Raw genomic sequence first — 26,860 nt, 5'->3', positions numbered from 1 at the left:
CTTTGAGATTCTTTACTTGTCAGAGGATATAAAATTACTCTTAACATGGGAACTGAGCAATGATCTCAGCTTTTTAATACCACATTGTAGCTTCCTTTTTTTCCCTAGGGTTGAATACTATTAACATTGCAGGACTGATTGGTGGGGAGGAGTTGTTTTTGTTGTTAGCTAAGGAAAAATGGCAAGAGAGGAGAGTGGTCCATGATGCTGAAGCCTGTGGGGAGGTCTGATTTGAAGGGCGGGTGGCATTAAGGGGATCCTGCTGGGGATGCTCCTGTTAGATAGGAGGATAAAAGGGGACAGAGCAGCATGCAGGTCTGTCTGCTTCTTTCACCCTCTCAGCCTTATCTTTGGCTTTAGGAGATCAGAAATCATTTGGAGCTGAAGCAGGAGCTGAAGGAAGAGCTCAGATCCATCCAGAGGACTCCTCAGCCTTTTGCGTGGACAAAGAGCAGGGTCTGACACGGTAAGGGAAGATGATTCAAGTGAGACATCCCTCTCTACAGCCTTTCCTCTAGGACCAGCTGTCTTATTAGCTTTCTTTTCTGCCAGCATGCTTTTGAATTGCATTGTAGAAAAGGTCTTTAGTGTCCTCACTGTGATGTGGAATGGAAATGTGCATTTTTTCCACAGGGTAGGAGGCACTGCTTGGTTTCACTGTGTTCCCAGTCAGGAACTTTATTCTGCCTTAGAAAAACTTCAGTGACTTGTAAAAATATATTTAAGGGAAAAAACAAATTTAGCTTTTAAAACCACTTCACTTTTTGTTAAAAAATGGTTGGACCACAGTGCCTAATGAACATTTGTAAAGAGCATGTTGATGTCTTTGTTAGACACAGAGCAGTTGTAACCCTTTACTTTTAAGTCCACAACAACTTCCTAGTGATTCCAGAATTATTTGTCAAGCAGCGACAAAAGGAAAGACAAAGTCTGACATGTTGGATGTATAAAGACTTAGAAAAGTCTTTTGCAAGGAAATCAATCTGGCAATTGATAGAGCATTAAGCATATGCTCTGTGTTTACACACCTAGAGCGCAGTAACTAAAACTTAAAATTAGTCTCTTAGATATTCCACAATGGTCTGTAATCCCCAGGGGCAGGCTACTTGAAATGCTTGCATTGTACTTGGACAATTTAATAATTATGAAAATACATATAGTTACATTTTATTTTGTTGAAAATAGTTTAAGACATCTTAATACTGTCTCAGGAACTTGAAATATGGTAATTGATATATCACAGTTCCATGAACGTCTTTTCTGAAATATACTTCTGTCTTCACTTAGCTTTTGTTTGCCTTTGGAAGCTAAGTAATGACCTCAAACCAATGGTTATGATTTCTTGAGAGAAGACTACTGACATGTTGCTTGCAAAGCTGGTGTTTTATGGTATCTTTAATTTATTATCTATTTCCTGAGTAAGGACTGGTTTATGCCATTAGCATCTTTCTTAAAGGTCATGTTCTGGGGTGTTTTTTCTTTCTGACATTTGTCCACATTCAGCACATATGGAAAAATTAAGTTTGCAGATGTGACCTACATTGAGTATGATAATATTTCTGAAATAAATCAAAACTAATTTGCCTAGAAATATTATTGAGGAACTGTTTTAAATGTCAGTGTGCTAGTGAAATTAACAGTTGTTCTTTTATTGAGCATGCTGTTCTGCTAAAGTTACACTCTTAGCAATTGTCAAAGTATAAAATCTGTTCTGAAAGCTGTCTTTGCCACTTGTTACTGAGGATGTTTACACTCATAAAAGTTCCTAGATTGACCACAGTGTTCAGTTGGAAAGATATGTATCTGGTAAATTACCTAGAGCATTTGTATGAAACTTTCTGTCCTGACCTCTGTACTTGTGCAAATAACTTGATGGGACCTAGTCATGACAAAGTTATTTCAGCCTGGATACCGAAGAGAGGAAATCTTGACTATGCTGAAACAAGTGGGAAAAAAATCTCAGTGATTTCATTGCTGTCAGTATTTAAACCAAGTGTGGATGATGAATCCATTCAGTGACACTACTGGTGCAGTCACTTTGTTCAAATGTCTTATAGATACCTTTCTAATACAAACTGGATTGATATTACTTACCAGTTACAAGTGAGAGATATAATTTATATATTTTTGCTTATTTGTACATGGTTTTGTGAAATAAATGGATAGTGCTATATATGATGATTCTGGGTTTGCACAGGGTAATGGCTGATCGGGTGCTTGTGATTGGCAGTGGAGGGAGAGAGCATGCGCTGGCCTGGAAGTTGGCCCAGTCCCCACATGTAAAACATGTGTTTGTTGCTCCAGGGAATGCAGGAACAGCTGACAATGGAAAAATTTCCAATTCAGGTAAAAAGAAAAAACGAAATATTGTGCCAAGTAATGATTAATATGGTTGTTGGAACTGAAACAAAACTGACCGCATTTGTGTTGAGTCGATAGGAGATAATTGTATTTTTTTACTGGTACCACAAATTATTTAAGGCACTTTTTTTTCCCCCCCCTATGTTTTGTTTCTGAATTTTAGAACTGCCTGGTAAAATGCCATACTATATCTATTTTTAGCCTAGCTTCTTAAGACAGTGGAGCTTATGTGAGACTGTGTATTTCTATACCTCATCTCTTTCCTCACACTGTTATGCTTTAATTCTCTTACCAATTTCAGTGAAATCTAACAGAGGAATAGAAGGCTCAAAGTGATTGACTTCTGGCTAGAAACTTCTCTGGTGTCTGCCCAGGCTGCTCACCTAAATTTAGCTGCATCATGCACTGGCATTGATTAAATCTTTGCTCAGATGTTGAAATTGAGTTGCCTTATGAACTTAAAGTTTTATCTTTTTAAGGTTTTATTCTGTTATGATAAGCAGCTTTTAAAAGTTTATATTGGTTACATATAGCAAATAAAATAAATTTAATAAGTTAGCAGATGTGTATTGAAAACAGTAGTGCAAATTGGAAATGTTCACTGTTCCTTGTGAACTCTGTTATTACATGTTTTTTTTACTGTGGCCTTCATGGACTGTTTCATTATTTTAATCATACTTCTTGGGGTGATGAAACAATGACATTCTTATCTCCCATCTTGTATTTAGGCTTTACAGTGGTAACTTAATTATGTTTCCTTTTCCTTTTCAGCTGTATTAGTGAGCAATCACACTATTGTTACCCAGTTCTGCAAAGATCATAACATTGGACTTGTGTTAGTTGGCCAAGAAGCTCTTTTGGCAGCTGGTAAGGCTTGACAGTAAAAATCAGCACCTTGAATTCTCCTTTAAAATGACCTTCCTTGGTCTTAGGAAACACACTGACTTACACTGTAGAGCAAGAAAATTTAGATTATCTTGTAAATTGTAGTAGCTGAAAACACTTGGCTTCATATCAGTGTGCTGCTTTTTCTATGTTAGAAATCAGCAGAGGAAGTCATACAGGATCAAGAATCAGTAACACTTCTCTTGTGTTTTCTGCTCTGCTTTCCTTTGTATGAGGAATTGTCTTGCAGTAGTCCTAACATTATTGCAACAGTACCCACATGCATTTATTATAAAGTAGTACAGTAAGATCTCCACATCTTAAATAGTGAACAGAAGCACCAGACAGACCTAACAGTAGTCATGGGGTGGTAACTGTGACAGTGCTTACTAATGTAAAGAGCTGGAGACCTCTTAAAACTAAATGATGAAACAGGTCACTGGATATGCAGAACCTTATTTTAAGGATGAATGAGGTGTTTGAGACAAGGAAAAGTGTAGCAGACTGCTGGAATGGTTATGTGGTTTTCCTTTTGTGAAAATGACTTGATGTTTCCAAAGAGATGACTTGGTTATTTTGCTGGTTTTGACAATTAGGGATTGTTGATGATTTGAGAGCAGCAGGAGTGAGGTGTTTTGGACCATCTGCAAAAGCAGCCCAGCTGGCATCCAACACCAGTTTTGCCAAAGCCTTTCTGGATCGACATGGGATCCCAACAGCAAGATGGAAAGCCTTCACCAATCCCCAGGAAGCTTGTAGGTTTATTATCAGGTAAATATTTTGATACTGGAAACTCCTCTGTTGAATCATCTGTGCATTGGGCCCTCACCTGTGATAGTTACCTAGAACTAGGTAACTTTTCAACTGTTGTTCTTCTCAAATAGCTACTGAATGAATTAGTTTTGTAATTAGAGACAGATGGTGAAGGTGCAGGGAACAGGTTGGTTTTTCTGTTCAGGGACCACAGCGCTTTTTCCCTTTGATGACCTTCTTCAGGATGCTAGGCAGTCTTTTAGAAGACAAAAAAATGTGGCAGAGAAAAATATTTCAATATTTCTCTAAGAGTAAGAATAATTTTTACACAGACAGATACCAACAAAACGCTGTCCGTGGAGTGATTTGGAAGATACTGGTCAAATACTCATAACTAAAGGAGGATACTTCTATTTCTTCAAGGCTAGACAGCATATATCTTATGTGGAGAGAGAGAAATATAGCTGCATATCTCTGCAATTGCTTTGAGCAGTAATACCTCTGAAGTCACTGAGGATCCTTTGGGAGAGTAACTTACGGCTGTCGCTATTTTGGTCCAGCCTCACAGCAGCTGCTGTGTTCAGCTACACTGGTCTGTGGCTATGTCGGTTTCACGGACTTCTTGGTTTTGCTGTCATCTGCTGCATATGGTATAATCTAGTGGAACTTCTTTTCTAAAAAAAATAAAAACAAACTTTTCACTGACTTTTCTCTGTGACAGCGTTTAGCCTGTATTACTGCCACGTAGAGAAACAGGCCAGCAACTCGTACGTCTGTAAGCACGCATAAGGCTCAAAAAGGAAAACTGTATCTCAGGTCAGCACACTGAGATGTGGAGAAAGGGAGCTTTGTGTGAACCTGCTTTAGCTGCTTGTATAAATCTAGTGTTGAGATTTATCCTAATATAAATCATAATGTGGAAAGGAGGAATGAGGTGTTCTTTGAGAAAACAGGCTAGTAGTGTGTAGAATCAGCTCTTCAAAAGGGACATTTTATTTGGCTGTTGACAAGCTGGAGAGAGGTGAATGGGTAAAGTGTAGTTAAAATACATTAACATTATGCTACTTTTTTTTCCTCCTAGATTTAGTTTCTGTTTGAGTAAGTGAAGCAATTCTGGGGATACAGTGCTGATACACTAGTTCTAACGTATCCTTTATGTGCAAGACCTAACTCGGCCTTAACCATATAACCCTAAACAGACCTTCCATAGTGGTCTATAGGATTATGTACTGTAATCTGATGTTATAAAACTATAGATCATTAATTAGTTCATCTTTCCAAACCTGTGACAGGAATAAAATAATAACCCAACTCAGGGGAAAGCAGAAGAAACTGCAAGGCATTAAAATTCAGTGACTTGTCCGAGGATATACATTGAGTTGTTGTCAGAACCAACAACACAATTCATGGATTTCTGGTTCAGTCCTGTGCTGAGGGCTATAAGAGCCCATTCACTTCCATGACAGGATGGACTAACAGGGAATGTATTTTTCTGATGTGTTATTCTTCAACTGTTCGTAAAAAAAGGAGGAGTATGGGAGGCATTCAGCTTAAAAATTATAATTTCACTGGATGCAGTAGGGACGTCTAAATCTCACTTTTGCTTTCATTTAAAGCACAGACTTTCCTGCACGAGTTGTACGGGCGAGGGGCCCTGCTGCTAGAAAAGAAGTGACTATTGCATCCAGCAAAGAAGAAGCCTGCAGAGCTGTCCAAGAGATTATGCAGGTGGATAAAGCTTTAATTAATCAGTGAGAATCCAATTCTGGATGTTCTGTAGCCTCTGAGTTTGTAATTTTGGCCACAGGAACCAAGTATTTTCAGGAGAAACTTTCCTATTTGACTAAGGAATTTCTCTGGGTACCATCCTCAGATTCCTCATGTTTGCCCCAGACAGTGGACAAGTGTGCAGGGATTAGTAGAGTTTGTAACTGAACTCTCGTTCTGGCACTGAGTCCTGCCGCCCTGCCCCTCCAACATTTTCATTTTTCATTGCCTCCTGGGATCTGATAAGGTGCATTTCAGTGTCTCTTCCTTATCTCCAAATGAGATTGTTAGCTTTGCACAACTTACCAGAATTCAAGCAAGCTGGTACTTTTTCATGTGCCTAGTTTTTGTGTTAAAAGAAAATAAAGAGAGGATTTAACCAGTAAATGTCATGTTTGCCAACTGGAGAACTTTTTTTTTTTTTTTTTTGTACAGGACAGAATGTTTGGAGAAATGGTTGTTATTGAAGAACTTCTTCAAGGGGAAGAACTTTCTGTATGTGATCAATGGTGTGGTTATGTACTTTTATTCTTTGCATTATTGCTATGCTGTATGTATAAGCACACAAGTTTATTGTTTCAAATTGTGGGTTTTTTTGTTTTAGTTGCACTTACATAAATATGCAATCAAAGCAATTTGATGCCATACTAATTAATGGATGTTGTCAGTAAAATTTTCTTCTACATCAGCCATAAAATTGCAATTATGCCAGGTGTTTTTAGGTGGAAAGTGATATTTTTTCAAAAGTGTCCTAAAACATGTTTTTGTGGTCTTCGTCTTGGTAATTCTTGTGACATTAATAACTTTGTGCTAATATTTAGTGCCTATTTTGGCACCGTCCTTACTACTGATTACTACTCAGTGGCAGAATAAAACTTAAGCATGCATATTATATGCCACATGAAAACTGAAAGTGCAAGTTTGTGCTGTGCTGAAAATGCCTCACACTCATTCAGGCCGCAGATCTGCAAACACATGTTTATCTTGAAACACATGAATAATTCTGCCAATCAAAGAAGACTGTTCACATGGCTTAAGGTCAGCATATGTCCACGTGATTGATAGGTCAAGATCTGATTCATCAGAAAGAGATTGTTATGAGAAGCACCATTTCTCTTGATAATTAAAAAATGAGAAAGACCTGAATGAAATCCCTCAGGTCTGTGGGCTTGCAGCAGAATAAATTAAACCTATTGTTTTCTAGCTTTGATTCCTGGAAGAACTGAGCCTCAGCCTGTGACCAGCATTGTTAACTTCCCTTAGGACAGGTCATTGTCACTGTTTCTTTGTTGTATGTGTCTCTTAACAGTGCTTGTGCTTCACGGATGGTGTCACAATTGCCTCAATGCCCCCAGCCCAGGCCCATAAACGATTATTGGATGGTGACCAGGGTCCAAACACTGGAGGGATGGGAGCCTATTGCCCAGTTCCTCAGGTATTGCACTCCAGCTCCTCAGCCTGCAATAAGGCTGATCACGTCTGTGGTTAATATATCTCCTTTAAGGCTCAATCTTGTTTCTATCACATAGGCCAGATGTCTTCTGGAATTGATTGACTCTTTGCTTGTATAAGTGCAATACAGGGCGCAAACTTTAGTAGTCATTCTTTAGGATTTAATGAGCCAATGTTCTCAGGAATGGTCTCTTTTACCTTTTCCATTATTCCTAAACCTGGTGTTTCTCTGCTCCTATTAGAATCACTTGAAATGTCTCTGCAAAATTCCACACGTGCCTGGAGTCTTTGTGACTTGGACATAACCTTGGGTTTCTTGTTGTTGATTCTTAAAACTGACTGCATTGTTCTAAATATGCTGCTCTACTCAAGTACATTATTAGTGTGTTTTTCTATAAGTACAGAAACAAGCTTACCGTGTACAGCCCAGGTTGCCAGTGTTTCAAACCTCCTTAAAATTGGCCTTCTAAAGAAAGAACCAAACAGAGAATCTTGGAAGACAGAGGATCAGTGCATCTGGCCTTTGGGCAGCAGCACGCTAATGGAAGGAGTGCCCTAGTTGTGGGTGGGAGAGTGGAAAACACAGCTGAGGAATTTACTTACCCCAGTTCTTCCAGGTCCTATGAGCTAGTCCAGCAAATGTCATCACTCTCAGTCTGTTTCATGTTGGTCGTCAGGTTCCAGAAGTTCTGCTAGAGAAAATCAATGATGCTATCCTTCAACATGTCGTTGATAGTATGAGACAAGAAGGAACAGCATATGTAGGTAAGTAAGCATTCAACTGAAAACCAAGGTAAAAAGTCCTATCAAGGTTAGTTTCATTGTTAGAGATTGCTTTCGAATTAATTTTTTTTTTTTTTAAGTAGTTCATTTTTAGTGCAGTATTAAGCCTCACTGGTTTGGTTTATAGCTCTTCCTTTAAAGAGAAGAACTTCAGTCTTTTATCCATAAAACATACTGTATTTTTTTAAATGTTTTTTATTAAAACAGTTACAACCAGAGTCTTTGTAGTTTGAGTATAATTTATACTTAAGTTCAGTTGTACTGTTTACTCCTATATACAGCAATGTAAGTTCTCTTAAGATCTTTGTCTCAAGGCTGTTTTGAAAAAGGAGGCTGATGCTCACAGCTGTCACTTAATGCCAATGGCTGCTTTTGGTACTGAAGACTGTAAAGATCACCTACATGTAAAGAGTTGGCTTCCAGTCTGCAGTGTATTCCCTGCTATTAATATTTGGTAACTTTTTTACGACACCCAAATCTGCAGTAAGAATTTGACGGATGTCGAGCATTTCTATTATGATGCTGTAGGACCTGATGCTTTGTGTGGTTTGGTTTAAAGTTTAATACTTGTTATTCTCTGGGGATTGGTTTTCTGATTATCCAATGAAAGGCTTTCTTTAGATCATGATAGGCATATATGTCCATTACAGTAGAAATTACCCAAGACCACCTTCAATAAGTTTTTGTTTGTTAGTAGCAGTTATGAATTTTGATTTTGGTTTTATTTTTTTGGCCTAGAATACTTATGCTTCTATATTTATGCATAACAGTAGTGCACTTAATGGTAAGAAAATCACCATGTCTGTGTGATGAATGGGGTTTTATGGGAACTGTTTTTTTCATACTGTCAGCTCCTTCTGATCTCTGAATACCTGGAATTATAAGGCTGTAGCAGAAGGCAGAGAGGTTGCTCTCCATTGGATTTGGTCTAAAATGTGATGCAATGTTCCTCAGTTTGTGGCTAGCCACTTTGTTGGTTACTGTGGCATTTTTATGACTTGTGTATAACTGCTTGCAGAATCCCTGCTTCTAATTCCTTACAGTTTGCAGAAATGCATCCCACGTTCCATAGTACTGTGTTGTGTTTAGACTAGTTCTTAAAAAATAAACATTTGCATTCATTTGCTTGGCTATGTTCTTCCTATTCAGGTGTGCTGCAAACAGGTTTAATGCTTACCAAAGATGGTGTGAAAATTTTGAACTTTAAATGTCAGTTTGGTGACCCTCAGTGCCAGGTGAGTGAAAGAGACTGGAAACTTCAATGTGTTCCATTCTGCTACTTCTGACTGTTACCTTTAGGGAAGTGTACGTGATATATTTGGATTTATGTCTTCTTTCCCCTGAACATGCCGATATGAATGAGAATGTCTTAGATAATGTATGAGGTAACTTAAAGTTTTAGCTTGTCAGCTTCTGTGAATTATTAATTAATTAATTAAAGTTAAAGAGCTGTTCCTCAGATTTTATTTTTTCTGTATAGAAGCAGAATGAGAGGGGCCTAAATTCATGTTCCTTCTACATAATGTCATATCTCATGTTTGTAAATTTATGACTGTTGCAAAAAGATGCTGCAAATTAATGCTCACCTATAGTTTCTAAATCTACCAGTATAGGGAAATAGAGTAGCTTCAGTTTGGCAGGTATAAATTTTACTCTATTAGCTGAATTTTACCTAAGTTGAATTTCAGGTCAGCAAAATAAAAATTAACTTCTATCACTATGAAAATTTTCTGCAGGTAATTCTTCCACTGCTTAAAAATGATTTTTATGAAGTGATTCAAGCAACAATTGATGGCAAGCTCTGCAGCTTCATGCCAGCCTGGTCAGAAAATAGTACAGCTGTGTGTGTGGTCATGGCAAGTCCAGGATACCCAGGAGACTATGACAAAGGCATGGAGGTAACAGGTAACTGCCATAGGTTGTTTCCTATTTAATTTCAGTGTAGTACTTCAGTAGGTTTGCATTTACCCCTTTTCCCAGAGACCTGTACTGTTTTCTTCCGTCGCACCCGTCACACTCTATCAGAGTCTGCGTCCATCCGTCATTCCTTGTCCTTGTGGAAAGGTTAGCTGTTCGGTACGAACTTTTAACTGGAGTGTATGCCTGCCCAAAGTAGCAGAAGGACTAAATGTTTAAAATTACATCAGTGTATAAAGCAATGTCTGTCGCTGGTTGCTCAGATAAGAAAGTGATGGGGAATGATATCCTCCTGGAACAGCTCTGGTACATCCATGTGGAGTACTTCCACACACTGTGCTGGAAACATGGACCGACCACAGTGTTGCAGCACATGACTGCTTTTTCCTAGCTTTGCTCTCTTGCTGGGAGGTTGTGTTATCTTAGCTAATACCTGGCCAGGTGATCAGGGTGAGACTTGAGGACCTGCGACAGTGCATGCCTCCACCATCGTCTTGTTTCCTTCCCTTGTGCCTGCCAGCCAGCCAGCCAGAGTTGTTGCACTGTAATACTAAAAAAGACGTCTTCTTCATAGAGCTTGAAGGGTTTTGGGGAAGGTGCACTTCAGATCGATGTTGATTTTCTGTGTTAAAATTATTGTGGTTTAATATCTCATTGTTTAAAAAGTTTTAAAATGGAGGGAACTGTTGTGGAACTATTTCCTTCCCCCTCAGTTACTGCCTTGCCAGTCCAACGCTATGCCTTGTGGAAAGCAACCCAGACAACTGATCCTGTATCAAAGCCACCTTATTTTTGTCAGAACTCAAGTTACCCTACATCACTCAGGGAAAAGGTCACGTTATTCTGCCTTTTCCCTTGTCAAGGTTTCTGCTGTCATGTTTTCCTCACCCACCCTCCTCCTGTTCACTCACTGTATTTATTTTGTTTTGTCAGTGATATTCTGTGAAACTCTGCATTTCCGTAACTGTAAAAATCCCAACCACATAACTGAAGGAATCCTTCTGCTAGGGAGCTGTCTTTCACTAGTCAATCTCAGGAACTTAACTCTTTTCATGTTGGTATTGACACCTTTAAGAGTGAGATGGTATGACCCCTTGCTTGTTAATCATAAAACAGACAAAACTATGAAATCCAGTCCATTCTTTCATTGTTATACTCCAGCCTCTGGAGTTGTGTGGGGTTTATTAGGTATTTTTGTCCTATTTTCTCACTGATTCCCACTTTTTAATGGCTTAACAAGCATTTTATTCTGGAGTGTTCCTTAAAACATGATGGTAAGGAGTTAGGTTTCCATTGCAGCAAGGCCAACTGAGGCTCAGCTTTGACCTTGTCAGGGCAGTGTTGTTGCAATGTAACACGTTGTACCTTCAGCAAGTATAAAGGTCCTTTTTACTCATCTGTAGAATCTATCCCACTGATAGCAAGGGAAAACTGTGCTTTGTTTTGCTTTTTCCAGGCGATGGCAGCAGTTCCTCCTCTTCCCTTATCCTCTCCTCAAAATACAAATCTAAAAAACCCCTGAACAATTTTGCTTTCCTCTAAAAGGAAAATGCACAGAGCCAAGTGAAAATAATCAAATCAATCATTTGTTTTAGCTATTGGACAACCACCTGCAAGTGTTTGCAGAGCACTAATTCCTGGTGTGGTAGGGAGCTGTGTAGTGTTGGCACAACAGAATTTCTAGGGGAATGCTGAGGTAACATTAGCATTACTGGTTTAATATCAAGGAGAGGGGAGAATCCAGGCAGTAAGCTGCTATGAATTGTGATCTCATACAAGAAGTCCCAGCACAAATAATTCACAATTACAATATACAGCACAGATTTGCCCTGGCACGGGGTAGTTATATGTCCTGTTGTGGTTCCTGGATCCCTTATTTCTGTTCCTGTGTCATCTGTGTCCTTACTGGATGTCTCAGAAGGGAGACTAAGGGCCAGGGGGGTGGGATACCCTTCACAGGTCATGCTGTTTCTCAGAAGAAAGGTAAGGTGGGAAGCTTTATGTTTCTGTCTTGTCTGAAGAAAGGACTTCAATCTTCACTGCTTTGCCAACACAGCATGTGATTTAAAATACTCTGAGAGTTCCTTTTGCTTTTGTAGGGCTGCTGCAAGCCAAAGAGTTAGGCCTGCAGGTGTTCCATGCTGGCACAACGCTGAAGGATGGCAGAGTGGTGACGAGTGGTGGCAGAGTCCTCTCCATTACTGCTGTTAAAGAGGACCTGATGAAAGCACTAGGAGATGCCAACAGGGGTGTAGCAGCCATACGTTTCAAGGGTGCCACTTACCGGAAGGACATTGGCCATCGGGGTATTCGGCTTCTCAAACAGTCTCTGTATGTAAGCAAAGGCACTAGCAGAAATTGATGCTAGTCCAAAGTTTTGTATCTGCTGTTCCCATTTGTGTGATGAATGATGGTCTATGCAGAAAATGTCACTGCTGCTGCTAGCATGTCCTTTCCTCTCCACAGCGGTCTAATGTACAAAGAGAGACATGTGGAAGCTGTAACTACTGATGTTTTGTTTCAGCAGCTGGAAACATCAATTGTGAGTGGCACCAGATCAGGTAAGACTGGGAAGAATCTTTGAATTTCCTCCGTATATTGAATGCAACAATTTTTTAAATTATTTTTTTTCCCCAAGGAGGTAAGCAATGCATTCTTGGCATGGAAACTGAGCTTGAGCAGCTGGGCTGGGGTCTCCACTAAGAAAGAAAACTCTAATTTCTTTCTTATCACTTCTCTTAATTAAAAAAATGATTGGCTTAACATGGAGATGATTGCACTTTTTCAAGATTAATCTAGTGAACAGAATAACCCCTGGATTAATGGAATGGTTTTGTATGTCTCTGGACAAAAGTCATCCTACCAACTCTACATATGAGTACAGCATCCAAACAGTTGTTAGACTGTGGCTAACAATCACTGAACTTGTTATTTGCTCTTCAGACTATGTTCTTTACTCTTAGCAATGATCTGCTGAGGAAAATTTCTTCTTGATTTTTTTCCCCTTAGAAAAAAGTAGCTACACAAATTAAAACAGCGAGCTGTTAACAGTTTGGTAAAATGTTTAACCTTTGCTATACACAGTCCATAGGTCACAAATACAAAATAATAAAGATCTATTTACAACACCATGAAATATGTGACTTTGGGGTCCATGCTTCATGAATCTGTGCATGTTTCTGTCAGTGGACACAATGTTGTCTTCTCCAGGAAACCAGAATTTGCAGTACTTGTCTTGGTGAGTCTTTTATTTCCCATAAAAATGACCCTTGACATATTTTTACTTGGCAGGCAGTCATTCAAAAGTAGGAGACTTCGCTGGTTTCTTTGACTTGAAAGCATCTGGTTATAATGATCCTATCTTGGTATCTCAAACTAAAGGCCTTGGACCTAAACTCCAGGTAACTTGGAACTTGACGTAGCAAAGCTCATGTTATCTCCCAAAACTGTTTCAAATGCCAAAGCCAATTGTACCATCTGCATCCTTTCTGTGCATTATAAATACATCTCTAGTCCACTGCAATGGTCATTTGAACTTTGTAGATGATAACTGAGCAAGGCCTCTATGTTATTGAGAATTTGGAGACTCTGTATTTCGTGATGAAATGATAGTAAACCAAAACATTTAGATGAGCACTTCAGGAAGTAAGAACCAGAATTTGTGCTGTAAAATAGAAGGTTCATTGTCTTTGAGAAGTACAGAGGGAGTGTTGAGACAGGAACTGTCAGACTTAGCTTAATAAATTGTGTGCAGAGAGGTAGTATGATTACCTTTGTCAGTGCACTGGGGAAAAGAACGGTGGAGGAGATAAACATTTAAGGGGAAGAGAAGCAAATAGATAAAGAAAGCTAATTACACAAGGACACACAGGATAAATTCAGCCAGGAATATATATATAAATATATATATATATATAGTTAGAAGAAAACTTCCAGCTATCAGAGAATTTGGTGGTCTGAAGCTGCCTTTCCCTGGTCAAGCACAGCAACTTAACTTGTTTGAAGTTGTTTATACTTTTAGTGATGGGATAGTGTAGTGTGGCTTCCTGCAAAAGGAGAAGACCAAATGTAATAATTCAGAAGGTCATTTGCAGCTTTATGTCCTTGAACACCTCTGAGCATGAAGAAGTGGTTGGTGCTGGCTCTTGTGAGTCTTTGTTCCAACTGTTTGGCAGAGAGACATTCCCAACTGTGTTTACACAGACTGCTCCCAAGACTTCTCCTTGGCCAAAAAATTTGGCCAATGCCTACATGAATTGTTACTAGATTGGTGGGAAGGAGATGTTATAATGCAGCAAAGGACACAGGATGACTGGATTCCATAGCACTTCTAAATCCACCAGCCAGTGAAAAAGTCAGGCTTGTAATCCAAATTCAGAATTTGTTTAGGTGCTGATCTCTTACCATTTTGAAGCCAGTGATAGTATTTATTTGTGTTTTTCCCTCACCCATCTTTCTGGACTGAGCTTTTCTGCACTGGTATAACTACACTGATAGAGCTGTGTCAGTAAAAGGTAGTTACCTTGAAAATTTATTGACATATATGCAATCTTCATCCTATTTCAGACCCTGAAGTGGTAACTGACAGGCTAATTGCACTGTATGAGCTGGCGCTGTGCATCTACATCAGTGTTGGCACACAGGGAACTGCTCTGGTGTATCCCTGACAGTGTAGAAACCTCTGCTTGTAATAAAGTAGTGTAAATGTCACTACTTTATAGAAGCCAGGTTGTCTGAATCAGGTTGCATTACTTGTAGGGTGAAAACACCTTAATAATTTAAAAAAAAAACAACGGCAGCCTTCCCAAGGGAATACTATTACTTTATGAGAGACCTGTCTTTCAAGGGAGCCTACAGACCAGGCCCACATTTTTGTCTGTGATATGAGATAGCTGAGATCAAAAGTCTTCTTGGGGAGGGTGGGAGTGAAGAATTTCATTCCCTGTGGACTTGGAGAAGAAGAAGAAAACTACTTAATAAATTGTATCAGTTTTGCCGCATAGCCCGGTGAAATTAGCAGACAAAAGTAAAGCAGAACACACAGTGATATTTGAGCAACCCAATCTTATTATGGAAATTGCTAGGATGTTCTGTAGGTTGAATATCCTGGGAATTTATAATTGCTTTTAGACACCTCTTATTCTGGATTTGACATAATATTAAAAAAAAAAAAAAAGCAACCAAACAAGCAGCCCAAAATGACAATTTTTGAGTATCTGGAGCTAGAATTTGAATTAATGCTTAAAAAAATAAAATAGATTTTTTTTTTTCTGTGCTAGAAAATGAGCTGTTTTCTTTTGATTTAAAACAGACGATGCAGGATATTAGCTTCTGCATGTATGTTCTATTGTGATTCTTTTCAGGGAAAAGAAGATTTCTGCTTATTTGACTGATTAATATCTGAGTTTTGTATATTTCTTGTCACCACTGCTGTTTCCCACCATGTTTTTTGCAGATTGCACAAGTGTGTAAGAGACACGACACCATAGGTCAGGACCTGGTTGCCATGTGTGTCAATGCTATCCTGGCCCAAGGAGCGGAGCCTCTCTTCTTCCTCACTTATTTTGCCTGTGGCAAACTTGATGTCGAAGTGACTGAAACAATCAAAGAAGGAATAGCTGAAGCCTGCAGAAATGCAGGATGCGTTTTCCTGGGTATGAACACTCCTCTCATTTGAGTTCTGATGTTGAAACAATTACTAGTGAGATGGACTTTGTAGGCAGAGGCAGTATGTGGCATTAGAACAGTTGTTTTTTGTTTGGTGAGAAAAACAGTCAAGCATTTGGGCTTAAATTCTTCTTTATCTCTAAAATGGGTCAGCACAGAAGGATGATTTTTACTATTCATGCATTTGGATCCTGATTCTTGCTTATTTATCCTTGCACAAAAGAGAGCAAAACTGGATGCATCACATTCTTGAAGCATTAATATGTTTACATTCCCTCTCTGATATTCAGTCATAGCAGGGAGGTGCCAGATAAGTAGCATGAAAAAAAAAAATAAAGTTTATTCTTTCACTGACTAGATGAAGCTTTGTTTTGTTGAAGTCTTGAGGTGAAGCAAGAAACCAAGAAGGATTTTTAAAATACATCTGAATGCGCTGCTTAGGTTGCATGTCTCTGCAGCTGTCCTGGATACGATGCTTATTTTAGGAGATACTATAGATTTAAAGTAAACGATAAAAAAATGTTTACAGCTCGTGCTGGCTACTTTCTCCCCGCACTTAGGCAGGGAGATGGCTGAGGTGGCTGGCATGTATTCTTCTGGAGAGTATGACCTGGCTGGCTTCGTGGTTGGCGCCGTGGAGCGAGGGCAGATGGTCCTGGGGCTGCAGAGAGCTGAGGAGGAGGATGTGCTTATTGGACTGGCCTCTTCTGGGATTCATGGCCATGGCTTCAGCATCATAAGGAAGATTCTCTTAATGTCCTCTTTACACTACTCCTCACCAGCACCTGGCAGCTGTGGTGACAAGACTCTAGGTACAATATCTTTCTTTTCGCAACCAAACCCACAAATGAATTGTGTTCAGACATTTTTATAACTAGCTGCTGTCAAGGGGTGTTTACTTCAGGATGGGTTAGGGATAGTCCATCTTTGGGGAAGGTATGTGGGCTTGCTTCCACGGTTTTGGAAGAGTGGGCCAGCACTTTTTGCTGCTTCCCAAGGCTGTCTGCCACAAAGATCAGAAGGGAACCTGTTCAGAGAAGCATTCCCACTAAACACCTAATGACCTTTTACACAAATTAATTTACACTTTTGTTTGCAGGAGATATATTGCTGACTCCAGCAAAAATGTACAGTCCATCTTTGCTGCCTGTCCTTCGCTCAGGGCATGTGAAGGCTTTTTCCTTCATTGCTGAGGAGGGGTTGGTGGAAGGAATCTCCAGAATCCTGCCAGAACATGTCAGTGCTGTCCTAGGTAAGTATCAAAGATGACTGTTTCTGTTTGACAAAATTAATATACAGCATAGACTTGATTTTTCAGCTTCAGTTATAGAGATACTCAGAAATACATGTGTCTACGTAATTGAAGACTGAATGACTGGAAGTCATTACTTTTCCAAAGAGCCTACCAAAAGCATTCACATTTCAAGCTAAGTAGCAGCTGATGAGCACCACTCTCTCATTGGAGAAGGGAAATTTAAGTAGAGTTTGAAGGCACCTCATGTCTAGGACAAAAGGTGTTTGAGAAGATTGTGTGTTCTGTAAGGCACATCTCCATACTAAACATTTTGAGCAAGGACGCTTCTTGAGATAATTAATTTGCATTATTTGCTCCACAATACGTGTACACACAGACATGTACACACACACATATTTAATGCAGTTTTATGGTGGATGGTAGCTTCCCTGTGGCAGATTAACATTTGACATCTGTAAGTATGGTATTATAGAACCTTTTTGTTGAAGGCGAAATTGAGCAAAGTATTCAAAAGTTCAAAATATTAAAGAAAAACCTATTCATGCAATTTCAAAAATATTGTGGGGGTGGGGAGGGAGGAAGGAAGATGTCTGTATGTCTGTCTGTATTTCTATAGAATGAAATTAGAAGGGGAAGGAAGAAACTCAATGATCCTTGTGGGTCTCTTCCAGCTCAGGACATTCTATAATTCTATGATTCTATGAACTCAGCTTACTAAGGTGGTGCCTAGCTTGCTTGCCAGTGCCTGGAAGCACAGACAAGGTAACAAGCCCAAGGGATTGTTAATTTTCTAAAGTAAAGTCAAGGTGGCAAGTCTACACCATCAAGCTTTTCCACAAACAACCTAAGGCCATGCCCGTGTGAGCAGAGTCACTGTGAAATGCCATCCATCCTTCCCATCTATGTGTATAGAACTCTCAGCCCTGTTTCAGTCTGCCCATCAATACACGTAATTGTACAGTCTTGTACTGATTATTGGTTATTTGAAACAGAAAACCAGGATCTGCTTAAGTAGTCCAAAAAAGCCAGAGGATTATGTGTCCCACAGCTCCTTTATCTCTTACAGAAGAGATGCAGGTCATCTGTAGCTTTGTCCTTCTGGCTAATGAGAGATGAGTAAATCTTAATTCGCCATCATTTCCTACATGTTGCCATTAGAAAGCCCAGAGACAACTTGGCTCATACAAATCACAGCTAGAAACCTCTGGCTAAGCAGCAACTATAAAGCTGACTGGAAGCTGGGTCAGTGTCCTCCTTGGGTAGTATTTTTAAAATATCAATAATTAATCTCTATCAGATCTTGTAATATACCACTGTCATTGTATATATAATAAAAGATGGGGAGCAAACATTTGTGCTGACCGTATACAAATTCCAATCCTTTTCAGATGCTCTTAGTTGGAAGATTCCTGAAATCTTTTGCTGGCTTTACAAAGAGGGAAACCTTTCTGAGGAGGAGATGGCTCAGACTTTTAATTGTGGGATCGGTGCAGTCTTGGTTGTGCAGAAGGACCTGGCTCAGCATGTTCTCAAGGACATACAGAGACATGAAGAAGCTTGGCTGATTGGGAAAGTTGATGCCTCTTGTCACACAGGTTAGCAAGTGTCCTAGTGGGAAATGAAGACACAAAAATTAAACAGAGTATAGTTTGACTCCAAGTGTAAGAGATTCATCTGTCTCACTTTAGGAAGAGCTATTTAATTTTTAAGTTTATACAGGTTAAGTTGTTTTAGAGGGTGATATTGTGAAGTGTGAGCATCTCCTGGGATGTACCAGTTGTCCTCAGTTGTGTAGGTTCTGAGGAGACTCCCTATTGCAAAGGTTGTGTAGGTCACATGTTTGCCTGTCATTTCATTAGGCTGGAGGCTACTTGACACCCTCCATCTACATTTCATTATTAAATTCAGTGAAAAGTGAATGTCTTTTTTTTTCAGAGTGACAGTACTTGAATAGTGTCTTATCTAGGTACTGACTTGAGTAAATCCCTCCGATGGCAGTCTCTAAAGACTGAAACATTATATAGTTGTTTATGTTTTACCACAATCATGGTAATCAACCCACGTCCTTTCCTACCCCTTCCCTACTCACATGGATCCTGTGTAAAGATCAAGTGTAGGCTACAGCTGCGTACAGTCATATATGATTGTAGGTCTTCATTCTGGGATGTCCATTGCTTGACATGCAGCAAGACATGAGCCAGAATCCCTCTGGAAACCAGACAGCTTGGGGAGAAGTTTTGGCAGTCAAAATGCAACCTCAGCTCTGTCAACATCATTTTTAGTGTAATTTTGCAACACAAGAGAAAGAGGAAGACAGGTGTAAAAGGTGGGGAAAATCCTTGAAAAGACTATGCCATAGCTAGGTCTTTGGAGACAATTCTGCAAGTGGGTAACACAAAATAAATCAGCACAACTAGCCTGAGTTGGTTTGTTCAAGTAACATATGTTTTTGTACTTCAGGGAGCACTAGCATAAATTAATTGCTGATAGGTTTTTCTCTTTATTGAAACTTATGATTAGTGACCTATACAAAGTGAATTTAGGTGTGAAAGTAAAATCTAAGCTATTTTAACTTTTTCCTCACATATTTGGAGAAGGTTCTCACATCAAAGTTGAGAATCTTCTTGAAGCTCTGCAGCTGAGCAGCCCCCAGCATCTTCTGAATAGTGCTGCTGTCGAGAGTCAACACCAGCCCAGAAAGAACAAAGTTAAAGTAGCTGTTCTCATCTCTGGAACAGGTGAGCTTTCATTTATCATCACACAGAGATACGTCCTTGCAGAGGAGAGGGTGAATTCAGCCCTGGTACAGGTGCATCTACCTTGCCTGTTTTTCAGTAGAGTCTATGGAGCCTTCTAAAACCAAGGTTGCATTTTGACTGAAGTCAGGAAGTTGTGTTGTACTGCTAAACAAATGAGCTTTATTAGTGCACAAATTCCTTAGTCCTCTTCTGTTTGTGCGGTTGTTGAAAACAAGATTTTTTTGTTAGATAAACAGGACTGAGAGCAAATTTTCAGTGGCACAGGTGCTCATCTGTTTCATTAATGTTTCCTCTCTCTCTTCATTCAAGGCACAAACCTTGCTGCACTCATCAGTTATGCAAAAGAGCCAGGCAGTTGTGCTCAAGTTGTGCTTGTCATCTCCAACAAGTCTGGTGTGGAAGAACTACGAAATGCAGCCCGGGCTGGAATCCCCACCAGGGTAAAGACACCTGTTTCCTTTTCTTTTTATCACCATCTCACAGCTACTGAATCTGTAGGTCTTTATGAAGTGCTTGGTAAGCATTCATGTTTTGCTTTTCTTTAAAATTTTTATGTTGCTAAATGGAAGTAGCCCGAAGCTGTCAGAACTATCAGTAGAGGTGGAGCTGAAAGCTGTATGGATGGTGCTCACTGGAGACTGTGAGTGTCTTTGTCGTCTCTTCAGTGAGTGCTACAGTCCAGAGTTAGGAAGACACTTAAAATTGCAAGTGCTTTGATGATTTGAGTCTGAGACTGTAGGCCATGCAGCTTCAAGCTTTAACTGAAATCAGTAAGACTTCAGTCTCTTTGAAACATATAGAATCATTTAGGTTGGAAAAGACCCTTAAGACCATTGAGTCCAACTGTTAACCTAACACACTAAGTCCACCACTAAACCATGTCCCAAAGTGCCACATCTACACATCTTTAAACGCCTCCAGGGATGGTGACTCCACCACTTCCCTGGGCAGCCTGTTCCAATGCCTGACAACCCTTTCCAGGAAGAAATCTTTCCTAATATCCAATCTAAACCTCCCTTGGCGCAACTTGAGGCCATTCCCTCTCATCCTATCACTCGTTGCTTGGGAGAAGAGACCAACACCCTCCATGTTACAACCTCCTTTCAGGTAGTTGTGGAGAGCAATAAGGTCTCCCCTCAGCCTCCTTTTCTCCAGGCTAAACAGCCCCAGTTCCCTTAGCTGCTCCTCATCAGACTTGAGCTCCAGACCCCACACCAGCTTCATTGCTCTTTTTTGAACACACTCCAGCACCAACACAAGCATGTTGTCTCCTTGGCTCATCCTATCTTAGAAAGAGCTTTGTCTTAGTCACTTTCAACATCACCATACAAGTCTCTTCTCCTACCTGTGGTCAGTAAAGGTGCACTGTGTTGTGGAAACTTTCATTGGTTTGTTTCATAAAAGAAAAAAATATATAGAGAGTGACATAATGTCATCATATTTGTCAAAACACAGAACATGGCTTTTGAAAACATTCAGCAACTTGATATTTCAAATGCAGCACACCAAGAACCCTTCCTTCTGACATTTAATGATTTTGAGCAGTTATCTTATTTGTACAGCTACACATGGGTGAGAATAAATGCCCTTAGAGTCTCTCCGTGCATGAAAATGTTTTCAGCAAACTCCCTCAACAGCTGGGTTGGATTCATGTGGTGGTGTTGTCGATGAGCCATTACTATTTGTACTTTAGTCTTTGGCTAGACATTCTGGAATAAGAGGTCAGAATCTTCTGATGTGTTCCCCCTTATTTCCCTCTCCACCACATTACCCACATGTTTCTCTTTTTGCAGTTGGCTTCTCTTTGTGCAGATTTTCTACACATCCTAGAAGGTATCCCATGTGAAACAACCAGTGTTAACTTAGCAAGTGATTGGGGTGTTCCCAGGAATGGTTGTATGAATGTGAAAAATCACAAGTATCCTGAATAATACACAAACTTATAACTTTTAAATCCTTGCATGTCCTGGAATTAATCCATTTTGCTTTCCCTTTGTTGCCTAAGTAGCTGCTCTCATTCATGCAAAGTTATTTCCTTGATACGCCTTTTGATCTGTTTTAATGTTTTAGGTGATTGATCATAAGTTGTATGGGAGTCGCTCTGAATTTGACAGCACGATTGACCGAGTTCTTGAAGAATTCGCTGTTGAACTAATATGTCTTTCAGGATTTATGAGAATTTTGTCCAGTCCTTTTCTCAGAAAATGGAAAGGTAAGAAATTGTAACTCTAAAAGAGAAATTAAAATGTGGATGCTTGGTCTCGCCAGAATTACACAGTCCTAGTTCTTAATCTTTTCATTAAATCTCTCACAGCCTTGCTGACACTGAGGATTCCACGTAAATCAGTGGGGCTGCCCTACGCCTTAATTCATTCCAGACAGTGGGACAGTCCAGAGTAGCACTTTCCCAGATTTCACAGAATCATAGAACAGTTTGGGTTGGAAGGGACATTCAAAGGTCACGTAGTCCAACCCCCTGCACTGAGCAGGGACATCTGCAACTAGATCAGGTTGCTCAGAGCCCCGTCCAGCCTGGCCTGGAATGTCTCCAGGGATGGGGCATCTATCACATCTCTGGGCAACCTGGGCCAGTGTTTCACTACCCTCATTGTAAAATATTTCTTCCTCATGTCTGGCCTGAATCTCGACTTCTTTAGTTTAAAATCGTTACCCCTTGTCCTGTCACAACAGGCCCTGCTAAAGTGTCTGTCCCCATCTTTCTTATAGGCACCTTTTAAGTACTGAAAGGCCACAAGAAATCTCCCCTTCATTACACCATGTGTATTTTTTGCTTTTTAACCTGAACCTGAAGATGCCCTGTTACATTCTGACTACTGTTGAGACCATTTAAACTCCTGAGTGGTGCTCAATGCTGTTGTTTTGAACTGATGATCACATCTCGCTTTTCTTTTTAAAGAAAATTCAGTTCAAATTCTTTTGTTTTGTTTTGTTTTCCTTTTTTCTCCTCTAACACTGATGCCCAGGGAAAATTTTGAATGTTTCCCCATCACTTTTCCCACCAATCAAGGATGGAAATGCCCATCAGCAAGCCCTGCAAAGTGGATTCAAAGGCACAGGCTGCACCGTGCATTTTGTCCTGGTAAGTGTCCTCTTGCCTAACATTAGGTTATGAAAAGGAATTTACCTTTTTTCTTTTCTTTTTGAATGCAGAAACATGAAGAGGTAACAGGAATGTGTGGAAATCTTGGGACTGTTACCAGTAAAAACAGGAAGACGTGGGGGTTACATTGCATTTGTGGTTTCTTGAGAACCTGTCTTCTTCATATTATGAGGGGGTGTTTTTTCAGTTTCTCCTACTCTCAGCAAACTGTCCTCTGAATCTTCTAGCCCATGTCTCTCTTCCTGGTGTACCCCCTAACGTAATGTGGATACCCCTAATAGAGGTTGTAAGCCTCTCCAGATGTACTTTCAGCCTCCTGCACACAATTACACGTGCTTGCTGAGACCTCTCATGAGATTTTTCCTCATGAGATTTTCCCTGTCTCATCTGCATCATCCATGACCATCCTGAGACTGTTCACCAGCCTCTTCTAAAAGACTCCCAATATCCCCATTTTAGGAGGAGTCCAGTCCAAAAGCAGTGATCCACCAGGAGCCGGTATCTGTGAAGGCAGACGACACTGAGGAGGCACTGTCAGAAAGGGTGAAAGAAGCTGAGTGCCGGGCTTTTCCCATCGCCCTGCAGCTGGTGGCCAGCGGGGCAGTGCGGTTAGGAGCTGATGGTAAAACCTGCTGGAAACAGGAGAGCCAAAGTCTCTGTCTTCAAGAGGAGATGGGCACATCCTCTCTCGTGGCTCTGGAACCTCCAGAAAACAATGTGGTGTAGCCAGGTTAATGAGCAGCTTGTTCTCCACTATTTTTCCCCTCCTTCTTGCTGCCCTCCATCTGATTCTCTTGGACTGGCAGCATATCAGTGTCACAGGTTTCCATTCTGAGCCTTGATCCTTTTCCCTTAGCTTGCATCTTTAGTTACCCTCCTTCTGCGAAACTGGCAGTGGAAGCCAAGCAATCATTTCAGATTTTGAATTTAGTTCTTTGTAAAGCAGATACTGTGTTACAGACCAAAGAGGGGTCTTAAGCTGCAGAAATGGTATAGTGCTTCAGAGTGAAATTAATTCTTCTGAGGGATCAGTTTTTGTTGGCTGTGTCACATTGCAGAGCACCAAGAGCTTCACGAAGCAACCACAATCATGAACTGTGCTGCTGCAAGGGGGTAACCAACTTGGATGGCAGAGGCCAGACATGATGGGGCAGATGGGAAGTGAGGCCCAGGCTGGCACAGTGTGGATTTGTCATCAAGGGATGAATGCAAAGTTCCGTGTGAGGAGGTAGAAGCCTACAAGTACCTCGTCCTTGTGATCCCCACCATGTGGAGCACCTCAGGTATGGAGGAGAAGAGGATGTGTAAACATGCACCAGTGTGGGAGCCAGAGTCCAGTGAGCTGACAAGCAGGAGATCCAAAGGCCAGCAAGGCAGGAAGCTTTTAAAAGGCAAAACAAAATGAAACAAGCTCCTCGTCACAGATTATTTGTCAATACGATGGGACAGAGTATGCTGAACATACATCTAGACACTTTCCCTGGCTCCTTGAAAGGGGGCAGCACATAGACATTCCTGGAATTTCATATTAAAACTTTTGGATCTTGTGGGGTGAAAATTTTGATTGAGGGACTAGAAACACCAGACTTCAGGCATTTTTCTGCCTTCATCCTTGAAATCAACACAAGACACTCTCAGCTTAACTTGCCGTGGCAGGAAAATCTCCATTTTCTTTGCTGACTGAATGATTGGCTTGATCCAGAGACTTGCTGCTGTTAAATAAAACCTTTTTCTGTGGAAAGCTTATTTTATATATGCCAGACTAATGACGTGCATGCAAGTAACAAATCAGAGGAAGAAAGCTAGTTAAGAAGCTACTTGAACAAACCAGAAAAGAAGTAGCCAGAGCTGAATTTTCCAGAGGAAAGATCATCAATATCCATTAGATGCAGTGAAAAAAAAAGTACTTTTGTTTTGCTCTTACATGTACCATCCTATTAAGGGACATACTATATATCTCACTCTTGGCTACATCAGTTAAAAAGTATACATTTTTCCTTTATTTTTTCTTTTTTCTTTCTCTTTTTTTTAATGTTGTCGAGGGTTAAGATTGCGGGGTGACAATAAAACCCTGGCAGATGTATTGTTAACCTCCTCTCCCCCCCACTTCCCCCGTATTGCCCCTCCCTCTCCCCCCTTCCCACTAAGGACAGGCGATCGGGAGGAAAAGAAGGACAGAGAGAAGAGAGTTGGAAAAATTAAAGATGTTTTACTAATGCTACTAATAAGAATAGAGAAAATAATACAAAATATACAAAACCAATCTTGAAAGTCTCAGCAACTGCAGAGCCAGCCACCAAAGTCCTGGATTAGACTCTGCAACCAAGCGGAGCTGGATTCAGTCTCTCACTAGGCCTCAGTTCACAGGGACGACCAGCCAGATCCTCTCCTAAGGTCGGCCATAAGGAAAAAAAAGGGAAAAAAAGGGACGAGATCCTCGTGATCTCCCACTTTTATATGAAGTATTCACGTGAATGGAATGTTATACACAGTTGGTCAGTTTCTTGGTCACTTGTTTCTCGTCGCCCCTCTCGCGAGATGTCCATCCATGCTTATCAATATGTTTGCATTCCATTGCTAGGTTTACCAAAACATGTGTCTGGTTCTCCAGGAAAATGCAGTTAATATGAAGGCTTTAGCTGACAGGCAAAATTCACTGAAAGAGAAACTTGTTTTTTAGCAAAACCAGGACAAATGTGTAACTTGGGGTGTTTCAGTAGTTCAGGAGGGAAGAAAAATTCAGTTTCCTTCTGTAATGGCTGCCATTTGTTTACAGAAAACCTTATTTATCTCTTGCATTCTAACAACTGGAGCAAGGAACATATTTTTCATGCTCTGGGAGAAGGAGGAAGAACTGTAACAAGGCAAGATTAATGAATGTTTGGTATATGTAGACAAAATTTATGATAAACACATTGCTTAGTTGGCTTTTGGTCTGTTGTAACTTCATGGTTTTTATTATTTGAATTGCATAGCATGCATGACTGAATGTTTCAAACCTAACAAATAAAATGTTAAAAGAGAACAGGGTGCTGGTTATTGTGCTCTGACAGGTCGCCAAATTATCACCATGGTAGCGAACAACTCTCTCTAGTTGTGCTACTGGCATCCCCCTGAGACTGGGTGTGGTGGCAGGTTATTAATCTGTTTATTCTTTCTTTATAGACTGGTAATTGAAGCAAAGCTAAGATCCCATTCACAATGAAATTCCTTTTTATGCATTTGTAGAAATACAAAGAGGTGCTTACACTCCATTTGTCATCAGTCTTAGAGGACAAAATACCTGAGTCTTTCTCAAATTGCCTGTGATGGAGCAGGGTATGAGATTAGGGGCTCCCAGGTCTTCTGCTGCTGGCCTTCCTGGCAGTGATCAAACTGCCTTTTATCCCTAATGTTACATTTATTAACTGTACACATAGTGATTTCACCTCCAGAAGTCTTTCTTCTTCTAATGTCTGATTTCTTCTGACCTGTACGAGGTTTGCTGCGTCACGGCGGAGGCACTGAACTTGTGCAGACCGAAGCCCTGCCAGGGCTGGATGCTCCCCGCATGGTTTGCATTCTCACCCAGACAGGCTGGCTTTCAAGCCTTGGCAGGAAGCTTGCCTGCAGGGGGGAGGCCCTTCCGTGGGCGGGCAGGTTTCTAAAGAAAAACACTGGTCTGAAGACTTAGCTGTTAATCTTAGCCCTTCACAAGCAAGTCAAATTCGACCATTTGACTCCGTATTTTCTTGAGCCTTATCCTTGGTGGCAAATGATGAGAGGAATATTTTGTCAGCAAGTTTCTTCATCACAGACTATCTGGCCACTGAAACAGTAAGGTCACCACACTCCGCAAATCATTACTAACCTATGCAGGATTGCACATCTGTCACCTCACCAACTGATTTACAGTCGCTGTACTGTGGATGAAGTTGGATTCTGTTTCACAAATTTGTCCTACAGCTTATAGCCCTGGTAAAGGAATTTCGAGGAGAGATTGTGATGTTTAATTTTTCAGCTTTATTAGACTTTATTTCAAATCCAATTAAGATTATGTCAACATGGAAGTACCATAAGGACATCAGTGCACAGAATAGGAATCGCCTTTCTCTGTATTAAAGGGGAGTTCTACAACATACATTATTAGCTTCAGTGAAA

The 26,860-nt window shown here is 40.3% G+C and overlaps 1 protein-coding gene across 1 annotated transcript; it reads left to right on the top strand.

Annotated features, from left to right (window-relative positions):
- Window positions 1-2,201: 2,201 nt before the first annotated feature.
- LOC309453003 (trifunctional purine biosynthetic protein adenosine-3-like) lies at window positions 2,202-24,749 on the top strand (the record flags this gene model as incomplete). Its single annotated transcript, XM_082076066.1, has 21 exons — window positions 2,202-2,346; window positions 3,133-3,228; window positions 3,843-4,017; window positions 5,616-5,727; window positions 6,202-6,261; window positions 7,076-7,201; window positions 7,896-7,983; window positions 9,151-9,236; window positions 9,738-9,906; window positions 12,018-12,249; window positions 12,385-12,479; window positions 13,210-13,319; window positions 15,374-15,572; window positions 16,146-16,397; window positions 16,685-16,837; window positions 18,229-18,435; window positions 19,438-19,578; window positions 19,909-20,039; window positions 21,670-21,811; window positions 22,584-22,699; window positions 23,180-24,749. 21 exons carry the CDS (start codon window positions 2,202-2,204, stop codon window positions 23,444-23,446), a joined length of 3,102 nt encoding a protein of 1,033 aa, XP_081932192.1. The 3' UTR covers window positions 23,447-24,749.
- Window positions 24,750-26,860: the final 2,111 nt, after the last annotated feature.

The sequence above is a fragment of the Streptopelia decaocto genome (assembly GCF_964273445.1).
Source record: "Streptopelia decaocto genome assembly, chromosome: 1".
Lineage (NCBI taxonomy): Eukaryota > Metazoa > Chordata > Aves > Columbiformes > Columbidae > Streptopelia > Streptopelia decaocto.
This window is presented reverse-complemented; position numbering and strand designations above follow the sequence as displayed.